This window comes from Phalacrocorax aristotelis, chromosome 3 (genome assembly GCF_949628215.1).
Source record: "Phalacrocorax aristotelis chromosome 3, bGulAri2.1, whole genome shotgun sequence".
Classification (NCBI taxonomy): Eukaryota; Metazoa; Chordata; class Aves; order Suliformes; family Phalacrocoracidae; genus Phalacrocorax; species Phalacrocorax aristotelis.
Genome location: NC_134278.1, coordinates 113,697,781 through 113,712,570, shown reverse-complemented (window position 1 = coordinate 113,712,570; position 14,790 = coordinate 113,697,781). Strand labels below are relative to the sequence as shown.

General features: G+C 42.3%; 1 protein-coding gene across 4 annotated transcripts in view; it reads left to right on the top strand.

Moving 5' to 3' along the window:
• Positions 1-14,790, top strand: part of DAAM2 (dishevelled associated activator of morphogenesis 2) — a 210,196-nt gene that overhangs the window by 142,563 nt on the left and 52,843 nt on the right. For all 4 annotated transcript variants that reach the window (XM_075089130.1, XM_075089132.1, XM_075089129.1 and 1 more), the window contains 3 exons: positions 4,167-4,500; positions 12,170-12,280; positions 13,376-13,479. In XM_075089130.1, coding sequence (XP_074945231.1) covers positions 4,167-4,500; positions 12,170-12,280; positions 13,376-13,479 — 549 coding nt within the window. The remainder of the gene's footprint in view (positions 1-4,166; positions 4,501-12,169; positions 12,281-13,375; positions 13,480-14,790) is intronic.

Below are 14,790 nucleotides of genomic sequence, written 5' to 3'. Positions count from 1 at the left end.
CATATGGTTGGTGATTGCTCAGCTGTCTAGTTTGTGTAGATCTCTCTAGAGTGTCAGGAGCTCCTCCCAATTTTGTGTCATGAACAAACTGAATTAGTATGCCTTCCAGTCCTGCATCCAAGTCATTTACAAAGAGATTACAGAGTACCGGCCCTATGATGGACCCCTGTGGAACCCTGCTAGTGACTGGCCTCCAGCCCAATGTAACCCCATTCACTATAACCCTTTGAGCCCGACCCATCAGCCAGTTGCTCACCCACTGCATTACATGTTTATGCAGCTGTATGCTGGACATTTTGTGCAGGAGGATACCGTGAGAGACAGTATCAAAAGCTTTACTGAAATCCAGAAAGATGACATTGACTGGCTTCCCTTGGTCAACTATGTGGGTAACCTTGTCATAGAAGGAAATCAAGTTTGTTAAGCAGAACATTCCCCTTCCGAACCCGTGCTGGCAGGGACCGATGACCACATTGTCTTTCAGGTGTTTTTCACTAACTCCCAGAATAATATTTTCCATAATTTTGCCAGGCACAGAAGTGAGACTGACAGGCCTGTAGTTACTGGGGTCATCCCTGTTGCCCTTCTTGAAGACTGGGGTAATGTTTGCCAGCTTCCAGTCAACTGGCACCTCTCCAGATTCCCAAAAGTATTGAAAAATCATTAAGAGAGGCCTTGTTATGACATCAGCCAGCTCTTTAAGTACCCTCAGATGAATCCCATCAGGCCCCATTGACTTTTAGGGACCTAGCTGGAGCAGCAAATCCTGCACAAGTTCAGGGTTTATTAGGAGTTTACCATTCCCACAGTCATAGTTCTCTAGCCATGGTTCTCTGGGGGTCCCAGAGCTCACCATTGGTGTTGAAGGCTGAGGTGAAGAAAGCATTAAACATCTCTGCTTTGTCTATGTCTTTGTTTATGAGGTGACCATTCTTATCAAGCAACGAGCCAATGTTATTTCTGGCTTGCCTTTTGCCATTAATGTATTTTAAAAAGCCCTTTTTGTTGTCCTTCATAGTGCTGGCCAGCTTCAATTCCAACTGAGCTTTGGCTGCCCGTGTTTCCTCCCTGCAGAGGCGAGCAGCATCTCTGTAGTCCTCCCATGTCGCCTGTCCTTGCTTCCATTGGCCCTATACTTTCATTTTTTGCCTTATTTCTTGAAGACAACCCCTGGTCAGCCAACCTGGCCTTCTGCCTCACCTGCTTGACTTCCTACATTTTGGAATTGCCTGCTCCTGTGCTCTTAGGAGGTGGTACTGAAAAAGTGACCAGCACTGATGAACCCCAGCACCTTCAAAAGCTTTTTCCCCAGGGGCCTTACTAAGTCCCCCGAGCAACCTGAAGTCTGCTCTCTTCATATCTAGAGTTGAGGTCTTGATGACAATTTTCCTCCTGTTACCATAGATTTTAAACTTGACTGCTTCATGGTCACTGGGACCAAGGTAGCCACCAATCGCCACTTCTCCAATGAGACCTTCTCTTTTAATAAGCAACAGATTGAGGAAGGCACCTTTCATGGTCAGTTCCCTTTGTATCTGTACCAAGAAGTTGTCATCCAGATGGTTTAGGAATCTTCTGGCCTGTTTGTACCAGCTGTGTGGTATTCCTAGTTGACATGTGGCAAGCTGAAGTCCCCTATAAGGACAAGGGCAGATGACTTAGAGGCATCCCTTATTTCCTTAATGACTAACTCATCAGTGTCATCCTCCTGGCTGGGTGGCCTATAGTAGACTCCCACAACAACATCTACTTTATTTGTCTGTCCCTTAATCCTTACTCAGAGACTCTCAGCTGTGCTATCATCAGCTGCAAGCTCCATGCATTCCAACTCCTCTACTACATATGATGTCACCCCCCACCTTGCCTGCCCTGCTTATCCCTCCTGAAGAGCCTATAACAATCCATCATGGCACACCAGTCGCAGGACTCATCCCACCAGGTTTCACTTATGCCAGTGAAGTCATATCTCTGGGACTGGGCCAAGGCTTCTAGCTCCACTTGCTTGTTTCATGTTATTGCTGGTAGACTGAAAAGTCAAATGTAATTCACATGGTTTTGCATTCAGACATTCTAAAAAAGTGGACCTACCTGAATGACCTGTTAGAGGAGGCCGGAGGTAAACAAACCAATTCAGAGAAATTGTTTGTAACACTTTCCAGATCTTTTTTCAGACCATTTTTAAGCCTGGGAACTTTAAATGAAGCATTGCTAGAATGATTGGTTTGAACTGACTTACATAATTCATTCATTTCCATTGTCTAGGAAGCTGTCTGCACGGTCTAATTTGACCCATCTGGATTTTTTAATCCTGGTCTTCAATAAAATCTTAAACTTTTCTAAGGACTTTCTTCTATATTGTTTTCATTATAAGTTGACATAATCTTAACTTGAAGAAAGGCAAATTTTATGGCAGAATACAGTAGCAACAGAACTCTAGTGATGTCAGTAGTCAAAATAAGCATATTCTACTACAGATTCAGTTTTCAGTGTGTCATTTGGTAACTGATTAATTCTGTATTTCCTCTATTTATGATGTTTTTACTGTACATTTTGCTACTGCAGGTTAACAATGGACCTGCTTCATCTTTAATATACCTCCTCAGACTAAAAACAATTAAAAAATTGCAACCAAGGCCATTATAGGACCTCTGCCTTTTACTGAAAAATATCACAGAATCACAGAATCGCACGTTGGAAGGGACCTCAGGGATCATCTAGTCCAACCTTTCTGAGAAGAGCACGGTCTAGACAAGGTGGCCCAGCTCCCTGTCCAGACGACTCTTAAAAGTGTCCAACGTGGCCGAGTCAACCACTTCCCTGGGGAGATTATTCCAATGGTTGACTGTCCTCACTGTGAAGAATTTTCCTCTCATGTCCAATTGGAATCTCCCCAAGAGCAACTTGTGTCCGTTCCCCCTTGTCCTCTCCATGTGACTCCGTGTAAAAAGGGAGTCTCCATCTTCTTTGTAGCTACCCCTTCAGTACTGGTACACGGTGATGAGATCCCCTCTAAGCCTCCTTTTCTCAAGGCTGAACAAACCCAGTTCTCCCAGCCTATCCTCGTACGGCAGGCTTCCCAGTCCTTTGATCGTCTTGGTGGCCCTTCCCTGGACCCCTTCCAGCCTGTCCACATCTTTTTTGTAGAGCGGGGACCAGAGCTGTAGCCAGTACTCCAGGTGTGGCCTGACAAGTGCTGAGTAGAGTGGGATAATGACTTCTTTCTCTCTGCTGGTGATGCCCTTTTTGATGCAACCCAGCATCCTGTTGGCCTTCTTGGCCGCAGCAGCACACTGTTTGCTCATGTTGAGCTTCCTGTCCACCAGGACCCCCAGGTCCCTTTCCACAGAGCTGCTCTCCAGCCAGGTGGATCCCAGTCTGTGCTGCACTCCTGGATTATGTTTTCCCAGGTGCAGGACCTTACGCTTGTCCTTGTTGAACTTCATAAGGTTCTTGCTGGCCCACTCCTCCAGCCTATCCAGATCTCCCTGCAGAGCAGCTCTCCCTTCTGGAGTGTCTACTTCCCCACTCAATTTGGTGTCATCAGCAAACTTCATCAGGCTACACTCTTAAACTTTAACTTTATGTGCTCCTGTACATACATCACAGGATCAGAGTGTAAAGTCAGTACAGCTGACAGACGCAGTGGTAATGAATTTTCCTCTGTCAGTGTACCCACCCCTTGAGGTGGAAGTCTGTAAGTAGTATTGGCTAAAAGTTTGACCTAAGTCTAAAAATGGTTTTCAAGATAATCTGAACTCATAATTAAAATTGTGGTGATGAGTCTGTACGAAAATGTATCCTGTGCGTATTAGCATGTATGTAAGATGTAGAGTTTGGAAGAATCTGTTCAGCCTTGAAAATGCAGCAACTATTGGGGTAGACCACAGCAGGTGTTTGGTGGTAACCACAACAAGGAACACAACGACTGAACAGTAGGGTCATAAGGTGATAGAATATAATTGTCCTGAAACCATGTGAGGCACCATTATTAGCTAGTCTGTTTTCTCTCTTTTATCTGTTTTGTTTTGTTTTTTTCTTAAATACCTGGGAATTATTCTGTGAACTTCAGGCTAAAAACTAGCCAGACGCAGGGTTGAATAATATGGTATCTTTTGAATAAATTGCCTTTGGTCTGCCTTTTCCCTATCTGGTTTTCTTTTTTTCAGGTTTGTGACCAGGTTTATTGAGCTGGATGGCCTGAGCTGTTTGCTGAACTTCCTGAAGAGCATGGACTATGAGACCTCAGAGAGCCGTATACACACATCCGTTATAGGGTGTATCAAGGCACTGATGAACAACTCCCAGGGACGGGCTCATGTCCTGGCTCATCCGGAGAGTATCAACATCATCTCCCAGAGCTTACGGACTGAGAACATTAAGACCAAGATTGCTGTGCTGGAGATCCTAGGGGCTGTCTGCTTGGTACCAGATGGTCACAAGAAAGTCTTGCAAGCCATGCTTCACTATCAAGTCTATGCTGCCGAAAGAACAAGATTCCAGGTACAAGGAGGATACTTTCCCAGAAATACCCAGAATGATGAATCTCTGCAGGAATTCAGGTTTACAATTGCATGTATTGAAAACTTGCTAGGTAGTAAAAAGTCAATATTTCTCATTTTGTTTTAGCAAGGGCTCTTGCTCAAATGGATTATCAGCATATATGTATTTTTCTCAAGACCTGATTGCTTGTCATTAATTCTAACTTAAAATTTCCTATATTTTACCTTAAAATGAGGGTTTGCTACGTTAAATGAAATCTGTTAATCTGCTCATACTCTAACCTGATGGCATTTCTGGGGTGGTAATCATCTGTTCTGCCGTTTACTGTTTGTTCTTAGGTGAAATGGTAAGGGTGGTGTTGGGCCAGCAGGCCCTGGATCCCGTCAGCCATTATCTCCTACCTCCTCCTCAGCTAATGAATGTATCAGTGGATTTTGGACTGCAATGAGCTATGACTGTAAAAGTGAATGGGGAAACAGTCCGTGCGCATGAACAGTAGCTGCCAACGTTTGTGGTTAGGACTAAATGCACTATGGGATTCACTCACTGTGACTCAGACCTGAGACTGGGACACAGGAGATCTTGGCTTAGTCCTGGCAGCCAGGATCCTGGTAGCCAAGAGGGCAAACCACATCCTGGGGTACATCAAACACAGTATAACCGGCTGGTCAAAAGAGGTGATTATCCTGCTGAATTCAGCGTTGGTGCAGCCTCAGCTTGAATACTGTGTGCAGTTCTGAGGCCCACAACTTGAGAAGGATGTGTAGGTCCTGGAATGCATCCAGAGAAGGGCAACAAAGCTGGTGAAAAGCCTGGAAGGAATGTCCTCTGAGGAGTTTGGGCTTGACTAGTTTGGAGAAAAGGAGCAATTTCATTGCTCTCTACGGCTTCCTGAGGAGGGGAAGTGGAGAGGGAGGTGCGGATCTCTTCTCCCTGGTATCCAGTGACAGGATGCATGGGAATGGTTCAAAGCTGCACTGGGGAGGCTCAGACTGGACATTAGGAGAGAGCGGTCAGACACTGGAACAGGCTTCCTAGAGAGGTGGTCAATGCCCCAAGCCTGTCAGTGTTTAAGAGGCATTTGGTCAATGCCCTTAATAACATGCTTTAGGTTTTGGTCAACCCTGAAGTGGTCAGGCAGTTAGACTAGGTTATCACTGCAGGTCCCTTGCAACTGAAATAGTCTGTTATTCCATTCTATTCCATTCTATTCCATTCCATTCCATTCCATTCCATTCTATTCCATTCTATTCTATTCTATTCTATTCTATTCTATTCTATTCTATTCTATTCTATTCTATTCTATTCTATTCTATTCTATTCTATTCTATTCTATTCTACTCTATGTGGCATTGGCAAGCCCACCCCTCTACATGCACTGCCCCATTCAGCTTGCTCTCTAGTAATTAGTTGAAATGGAGGATCCTTCCTGAAATAATTTTACATTCTTCTATACCTTGGAGACAGGTAGGGGTAGCCTTAGATGCTCAGCAAAAAGCAGTGGTAACTCACAGTCCTGACAAAGCTTGTGGTGCTGTGTGGTGCTTCCACTCCTCTTTGTAAGAAGGAGGAAGAGAGGTTCAGAATTATTACTGGCAACCATCTAAAACTTGAGTTTTTGCATAACTTGCTGCTGACAGTTTTAGATTGGAACACTGATTATTTCCAATTTGCGCGTGCTCAAGTGTAGTAGAATGATATAGAGATTATGTATTTAACACGGTAACGTAAAACAGGGCATGTTTCATTGAATGTCAGAGTTATTTCTGGTCAGTGCTCTAAGCACAACTCTTGTTACCTGCCACAGCTAGCCAAAAGTAGAAGACCCAGCAACTGGTGAATTAGTACAGAAGAAAAGCTGTGACTTAAGAAGATATGGTTCTTACTAAACTTGCATTGGCTCTGACCTGCTGTAACTCCTACTATTTGAATAGGAAACTTACAGTTTTATACTACAGTATCTAAAGTCAAAATCCAAATTACAGTGAGATGCCTAAGTGATATAAACACTTGCAATCCTGATTAACTTAACTAAGTTCCACCAGGTCATACCAGCTGAAGACCACTAATCAAACTGTGCTGAAATATTTTGGAAATTATGTCCTTGCTTTTTCATATTTTTTTTTAATTGAAGTTAATGGAAAATATAGATAGACCTTTTATGAATATGAAGGACTATCTCCTTAACTAAATTTCCTATTTTGCTCTAGAGTGGAAAATCTGATGTAAAATATTGCTTCTTTCTAAATTGCCAGCATTTCATCTACTGAGCGCAAGTATCGATCTAATCCTTAGCTTCAGAAAGGAGTCCCTTTAAAGCTATGGGAGATTCTCCAGAACTTACTCATCTTTGTTGAGACTTCAGTCTTCTGTTGAATGCCTTTTAGTACTACATCTTCTCCCTGTATCTCTGCTGTTCAGTATGCTCACAGGTCTATCAGGATCAGCATTGTCTTGGCATTTGCAACAAAATTCTAATACTTTATGTCTGAAATTATATTTTGGCGGTTCCTATTTTCTCACATTTGCTGCAGCTTCTTTGCCTGCTTTAATCCTTGACCCTTCTTCCATGCTGCCCTTCTGTCTGGTATAACTCTCCCTTTAATGTCCAACAGGCAATCTGCAGTTCCTTTTTTAAGATATTCCTTGAAAACTGTCCTCTTCAGAGCAGAATTCCATCTTTATGCTAATGCCACAATAATATAAAGACATGCCTTCAATCTCCTTCCTGAGGCGATCTGGAAAAGCTCTGCCTTTTCTTCATCCAATTTTTGTTTGAAATATGCTTCTTTGCCTACAAATTCTACTCTGCCTCTTAAAGAAGGGAGATGAAAGAAAATGTTGGAAAGCCAGACAATAAACCCTCAAAGCAGAAATGTGCAATTAAGAAGATGAGCCCTTGGTGTCCTTGCCGGGATTCTATTCCATCTGATGTATTCAAAATCAGTACTAGTGTAATTCTGTCTCACTGTGACCATGAAAATATTGCTTTGTCTTGAATTTCTTAGGTGCTTTTCTTGTGAAGATGGAGGTTTGTAAAATGCTATGGAAACTGAGAAAGAAGAGTTTCTGATTTCAGTGTCCTTTATGTCTGCATTATCCTATTTATGACACAAGCTTGTCATAAATGGACTCATGGAGTGAATGAATCATGTTATGACGTTGTAACATGTACATTTTAACATGCTATATTTTGAATCAAACTAATGTTGCAAAGTCATAATGCTGTACTGGCCAAGAAAAGTATATCAAGACGTTCCAATGCCCTTCCTGCCTAATTTGCTATCTGAAACACCCACCCAGGTGGGGACCCCTGTGGGGAGAAAGAATTTTCTGTTTAGTCTTGAGAGAACCTAGGTGTTAGATATTTTCTGAAAGGAGCCGATTTCACTTGCTGATGAAAATATTAACTGGGCTGCTTTGGGCAGAACACTCTTCCTTCTTAATGTGGCTAGAAATTTTGAAGCTTGAGGTGAAGGAATAAAGGAAGCTCAATATTGTCAGTTGAAAAGGTGGAGATTATGAGCATCCCTTCCAGAGTATCCTTGCCTGGTTTGTGTAAACACTTTCAGTACAGACCATAATCTGTAGGGAGAAATCTGATCAATTTGGAATTGTAGTAGAGGAGCTAACAAGGAACAAATTAAAATGCTGTATTCCCACTTGATTTCCTTCTTCCCCTCAGGGCTCATCCAAAGCCTTCTGAGGTTTGCTGCAGATTGAATGAAACCCTACTGGATGTCAGTGATGAGGAATAATGGGATTAAGTGAGGAAAGTTTTGCTTAAATAGTAGGAAAAACCTTTACAACCATAAGATCAGTTGAGCCACAGAGCTGGCTGCCAAGAGGTGTGGTGAAATCTTTTTCACAGGAAATGTTCAAGTAAAGACTTGAACTGCAGCCATTTGTGAAGGGTTGGAGATATTGGAGTTCGGCCACAGTGTGTGGGTGTAGACTCTGATCTTTAGGAATTGCATGAACTTATAGTGTTTCCTTCTAGCACTGAACAATCACATGAAGATGTGCTGCTCTTCAATTAGCTTAGTGCAACCCAGAGTTTTTGTTTTTCCTGCCCTGAATTTGGCTTGTCCTCCACTGCATTCTGCTCCTAGTCTGGCCTTCTGAAATGGGGGATAGAAAACTTTAACATACTTCAACCTGTCTGGATGCTGTATCTGATATATTGTTGCATAGACTCTAGCATGTTCGTAAAAGTCTGTGAGAATATACTGTAAGAATGAGGCCTCTGAAGAAAACCAGCAAAACCATCCTTGGTTTTGATGCTTCTCTAGTAATGGCTGCTTAAATTATTCCAAAAAGACACACGTGCTTTGGATTTCAGTGTCAAACCTGACAGTAACAGAACTAAATTCTCTCATTTATTTCACAACTGCTTATTTGTCAAGGTGAAGAGTTGGGTTTGCTGGTGAATTTGAAGACCTCTTAAATAGTCTCCTGTTGTCATTGTCAGAGATAGGATGCTGGACTGGACTGACCATCAGTCTGACTCAGTAGGGCATTTCATGTATTTTTATGTAAGAATCATTCCCATTTCTAACAAAATGGGGGAAGGGTTGGTATTTGGCCATGATATAACTACTGGAAATCATGGACGTGATGGATATGATGATTAGAAGATGCAAGGTAAAGGAGTTTATGAAATCAAGCTTGCTTGACAGTGAACATACTATGCTTAGATATAAGAACAGCTGTCAGTAGCAGTGTATGATTGATAAAAAGATTTTTACAGAAAAACAAGCAAAGGGTTTGCATGAAGCCAGGAGGGTATTCTTTCCCCTGGGGAATGCACAGGAGGATATTCCCCCCATTTCTTGAGGCATATCTCCATGATGATGTCCATTTTCTACAGGAAGCAAGTTAGACCTATGAAACTGATGACTAGCACAGGAAAGATTTTGCTATGAATGAACACTCTCAGTAGCCAGTGACAGAAGACTAAAGGAAAATGAACTTCCTTACTCAGCATCATAGCTTCAAAATATTGTATAGATGATCTGCTGAGCTGAATACTAAAAAGATATTTTTGTCTTCATTCTCGCTTTATGACCAAAACTTCTTGGGAAAAGTAAAAAGGATTCTGTCTTTTCTAGTGCATCAGCACAAATATATGAGTGTGGGGCACATTTTATTAACACTGGAGTGAGATGCATACAATTGAACAGGCAGATCTTAAGTGGAAATTGTTACTCTTCCAGTAAGGAAAATCATCCTTGGAATTATGAACTAATCAGAGAAGATCCTGAAGAGAAGGTTCATCATCATCAACAGAAAGCTAAAAATAGACTTGCTTTCATGGCTGATTAGTTTCTACATAGAACCTCTTTGGTAAATAGTCAAGTGGTATTAACCCTAAATAGACGATATAAGGCACAGGCTATCAACATTATTTGTCTAGTCTTTTTTCTCCTTTGTCTCCTAATGTGCACAAGATTATGGTGAACTACCTATAAGTATGTAGAGATTAGATCAAAAGCAGGGTGGTGATAAATAGCTCTTTCTCAAACTGGGAACCTGTCACTAGTGCAGTCCCCCAGGGATCAATATTGGGCCCAATGGTATTTAATATCTTCATAAGTGATCTGGGTAACGGCATCAAGTGTAGCCTGATGAAGTTTGCAGATGACACCAAATTGAGTGGGGAAGTAGACACTCCAGAAGGGAGAGCTGCTCTGCAGGGAGATCTGGATAGGCTGGAGGAGTGGGCCAGCAAGAACCCTATGAAGTTCAACAAGGATAAGCGTAAGGTCCTGCACCTGGGAAAACATAATCCAGGAGTGCAGCACAGACTGGGATCCACCTGGCTGGAGAGCAGCTCTGTGGAAAGGGACCTGGGGGTCCTGGTGGACAGGAAGCTCAACATGAGCGAACAGTGTGCTGCTGTGGCCAAGAAGGCCAACAGGATGCTGGGTTGCATCAAAAAGGGCATCACCAGCAGAGAGAAAGAAGTCATTATCCCACTCTACTCAGCACTTGTCAGGCCACACCTGGAGTACTGGCTACAGTTCTGGTCCCCGCTCTACAAAAAAGATGTGGACAGGCTGGAAGGGGTCCAGGGAAGGGCCACCAAGACGATCAAAGGACTGGGAAGCCTGCCGTACGAGGATAGGCTGGGAGAACTGGGTTTGTTCAGCCTTGAGAAAAGGAGGCTCAGAGGGGATCTCATCACCATGTACCAGTACTGAAGGGGTAGCTACAAAGAAGATGGAGACTCCTTTTTTACACGGAGTCACATGGAGAGGACAAGGGGGAACGGACACAAGTTGCTCTTGGGGAGATTCCAATTGGACATGAGAGGAAAATTCTTCACAGTGAGGACAGTCAACCATTGGAATAATCTCCCCAGGGAAGTGGTTGACTCGGCCACGTTGGACACTTTTAAGAGTCGTCTGGACAGCGAGCTGGGCCACCTTGTCTAGACCGTGCTCTTCCCAGAAAGGTTGGACTAGAAGATCCCTGAGGTCCCTTCCAACATGTGATTCTGTGATTTCTGTGCTAAATACCCCTGAATGCTAAATATCCCTTCTATTTGGTTAATAGGGAGACAACACAGTCTCTGGGGTGACCTTATAGCAGCCTTTCAATATACAAAGGGAGCTTGTAAGAAGACAGAGGAAGGCTTTACCAGGGCCTGTATTGAGGGGACAAGGGATAATGGTTTTAATCTAAAAGAGGATGGATTTAGATTGGATAAAAGGAAGAGTTTTTTACGATGAGGGTGGTGAAACACTGGAACAGGTTGCCCAGGGAAGTTGTGTATGCCCCATCACTGGAGGTGTTCAAGGTCAGGCTGGACGGGGCTTTGAGCAACCTGATCTAGTTGAAAGATGTCACTGCCCATTGCAGAAGGGTTGGACTAGATGATCTTTAAAGGTCACTTTCAACCCAAACCGTTCTATGATTCTGTTACAAGGAAACTGGAGCTTAACTGCACTTCCAGTGGAGCTGTGTAATTCACCTTTGAGCTGTATGCACAGGGAGATAATCCTGTTATTTGCAAATCCCTAATAGGAGCTTACAAAGAGGTAGGTAATTATCTGCTTCATGTGAAATGGTTGTAAGGGAAGGAACAAGGAGAAATCTTCTAAGGTCCACCTTTTCTTTCTTAAGATAGCTTCTCTTTAGAATTCTCTCCCACTATATACGTAAGTACAATCTATCCTGCTGAGGTCCAAGAAAATAATGAAAATTACTTGAGTAACGTGAGTAGAAAGGGCGTATGTATCTGATGCTATTTTTTCTGTGTGTATAAAGTCCCTGTAATATTCACCATACGGAGTTAACTGACTAGGGAGGACATCATTCCACTGCTTTCTTAGATCATGTTGGCAGAAACTATAAAGGGCATCTGCTTTTTCTCAAATAATAGGTTTATTTAGTTAACTTTTAGCTTTAATCTACTTAATGGTTTACAAAAAACAAAACTTTTTTTCATTAGGATCAGGTGGGCATTTTATTCCTAACATTATTCTTCATTTGTTTATTGTGACATGCTCAAAATTTCTAAAACAACCTTATCTGAAAAAAAAATTTCTTTAAGCAAATATATAGCAAATCAAAAGAAGACTGTATGCATAACCCATGAACAGTATGTAAAATGGTGCAAGAAATTAGATTATATCCTCTAACCCAGCCTGCTGTTCTGTTTCAGACATTGTTGAATGAGCTAGACCGAAGCATGGGGCGATACCGTGATGAAGTAAATCTCAAAACAGCCATCATGTCATTTATCAATGCTGTTCTGAATGCTGGTGCTGGTGAGGTGAGTCACTACCCTGGAAATTCCTTCTAAAAGGTTATGCTTGAATTAATTTACCTTGGAAATGGCTAGTAGATTAAGTCACAGATCTTGTGTTATTGGATAGATATGGTTTGTGGAAAGTAATTCTTAATTGTTAGTATCAGTCTTATAATATCTTCCATATTATTTCATTCGCAGCCTCTTCTAATATCACACAGACTACTTGCACTGCAATGATTGCTTTCTTTCTTTCTTGTTTTTTTTTTTAAGAACTGCAAAGCATTTACCTCTTGATTTCAGCCTTTTAGAAAACATTTTGGTTTATCTTCAGAAATGTTTTGAAATGTTAAGTTGCTTTGACTCAAAGCCAAACTCAAAACGTTTTAATTGAAAAATGTGAGACATTTCAGAAAAGACAGTTTGTTGTTTTTCTTTCATTAACATAGACTTTCTTTTGAATCTGGAGGATAGTTTAAACTGATTTTGTTTGATTACAAGTGTTACTTTTGTTACATTGTCTCTTCTTTTTTTGGTTAAACCACAACAGACAGCAAGCTCTTAAGAGCTCTGTCTTATGCTGTATTTGTCTCTATATGTGGCAGTCCTGTAACATCCCACTGAATAGGTGCCAAGTTTGCCAGAGTATATGCTGATTTTATGACAAATAAACATAAAAACTAGGAGGAAGACTGCAGTACTCTTCATCTGTAAGCAGGAGGCGGACCTGTAATGGACTAGTAGCAGGACAAACACTAATACTTTTTGTTCTTTGTGGAAAAACATAGAATCATAGAATCGTTAAGGTTGGAAAAGACCCTTAAGATCATCGAGTCCAACCGCTAACCATGGAGTGTGCTGTCCTTCTGACTGGGTGTGCAGATCTCATTGTAGGTAAATGACTATTTTTAAGTGAAACAGAGGCAAAGGCATTAATTTTGTTTTACTTACTTTACTGGAATTAATCATCCTGTGAATTTGGTGTCAGGATAGAGGAAATTAAAAAGGGAAGAACTGACATTGTAAGTAATTTTTTGTGGGTTTTTTTTGTGTTTTTTTTTTTAAATGTGATTAAAAGCTTTTGGAACCTAATACCTTGCGTTTCCCTCACTTTTCAAGGACAATTTGGAGTTCCGATTACACCTACGATATGAGTTTTTAATGCTGGGAATTCAGCCCGTCATTGACAAGCTAAGAGGGCATGAGAACGCCACACTGGACAGGTAAGACATGTTTTCTGAGAATAGTTATTGATCAACAGAAAGAGTTCTCAGAAACTTTTCTCCATCTGGATTTCAGATTTAGAGCACAAAGCTGCTCTGTCTTTCCCTAAAACTAACTTCCTTTAAAGACAGAAGGGAGATATGTCCTTAAAATTAAAATCAGCGGATGAAGTAGGAAATGTACATACTAAATTGGAGGTGGCTGTGATAAGGAGTTCCTGAATTGCTTTTCTTCTAACCTGGGGATGGATGGTAATCAGAATGAAAAAAAATGTGTTCTAATTCTTCTTCTTTTGTATCAAAACTGGAACAAAAGCCTGTCTTGATAGGAGAGAGGGAAGCCAGTAGTTAATTGAGTCATAGAGTCATAGAATCATAGAATGCTTTGTGTTGGAAGGGACCTTTAGAGGCCATCTAGTCCAACCCACCTGCAGTTAGCAGGGACATCTTTAACTAGATCATGTTGCTCAGAGCCCCATCCAACCTGACCTTGAATGTTTCTAGGGATGGGCCCTCTACTACCTCTCTAGGCAACCCGTTCCAGCGCTTCACTATCCTCATTGTAAAAAATTTTTTCTTTATATCCAGTCTAAATCTATTCTCCTTTAGTTTAAAGCCATTACCCCTTGTGTCACAACAGGTGTTACTAAAAAGACTGTCCCCGTCTTTCCTATTGTCCCCCTTCAAGTACTGAAAGGCTGCAATAAGGTCTCCCCACAGCCTTCTCTTCTCCAGGCTGAACAACCCCAACTCTCTCAGCCTGTCCTCATAGGAGAGGTGCTCCAGCCCTCAGATCATTTTTGTGGCCCTCCTCTGGACCCGCTCCAACAGGTCCATGTCCTTACTGTGCTGGGGGCTCCAGAGCTGGATGCAGCACTCCAGGTGGGGTCTCACCAGAGCAGAGCAGAGGGGCAGAATCACCTCCCTCGACTTGCTGGCCATGCTTCTTTTCGTGCAGCCCAGGATACGGTTGGCTTTTTGGGCTGCAAGTGCACACTGTTGGCTCACGTCCAGCTTTTCATCCACCAGTACCCCCAAGTCCTTCTTGGCAGGGCTGCTCTCAATCCCTTCAATCCCTTCATCCCCCAGCCTGTATTGATACACAGGTTGCCCTGACCCAGGTGCAGGATCTTGCACTTGGCCTTGTTGAACTTCATGAGGTTCTCACAGACCCACCTGTCCAGCTTGTCTAGGTCTCTTTGGATGACATCCCATCCTTCGGGCATGTCAACTGCACTGCTCAGCTTGGTGTCATCTGCAAACTTGCTGAAGGTACACACGATCTCATTGTCTAAGTCTCTGATGAAAATA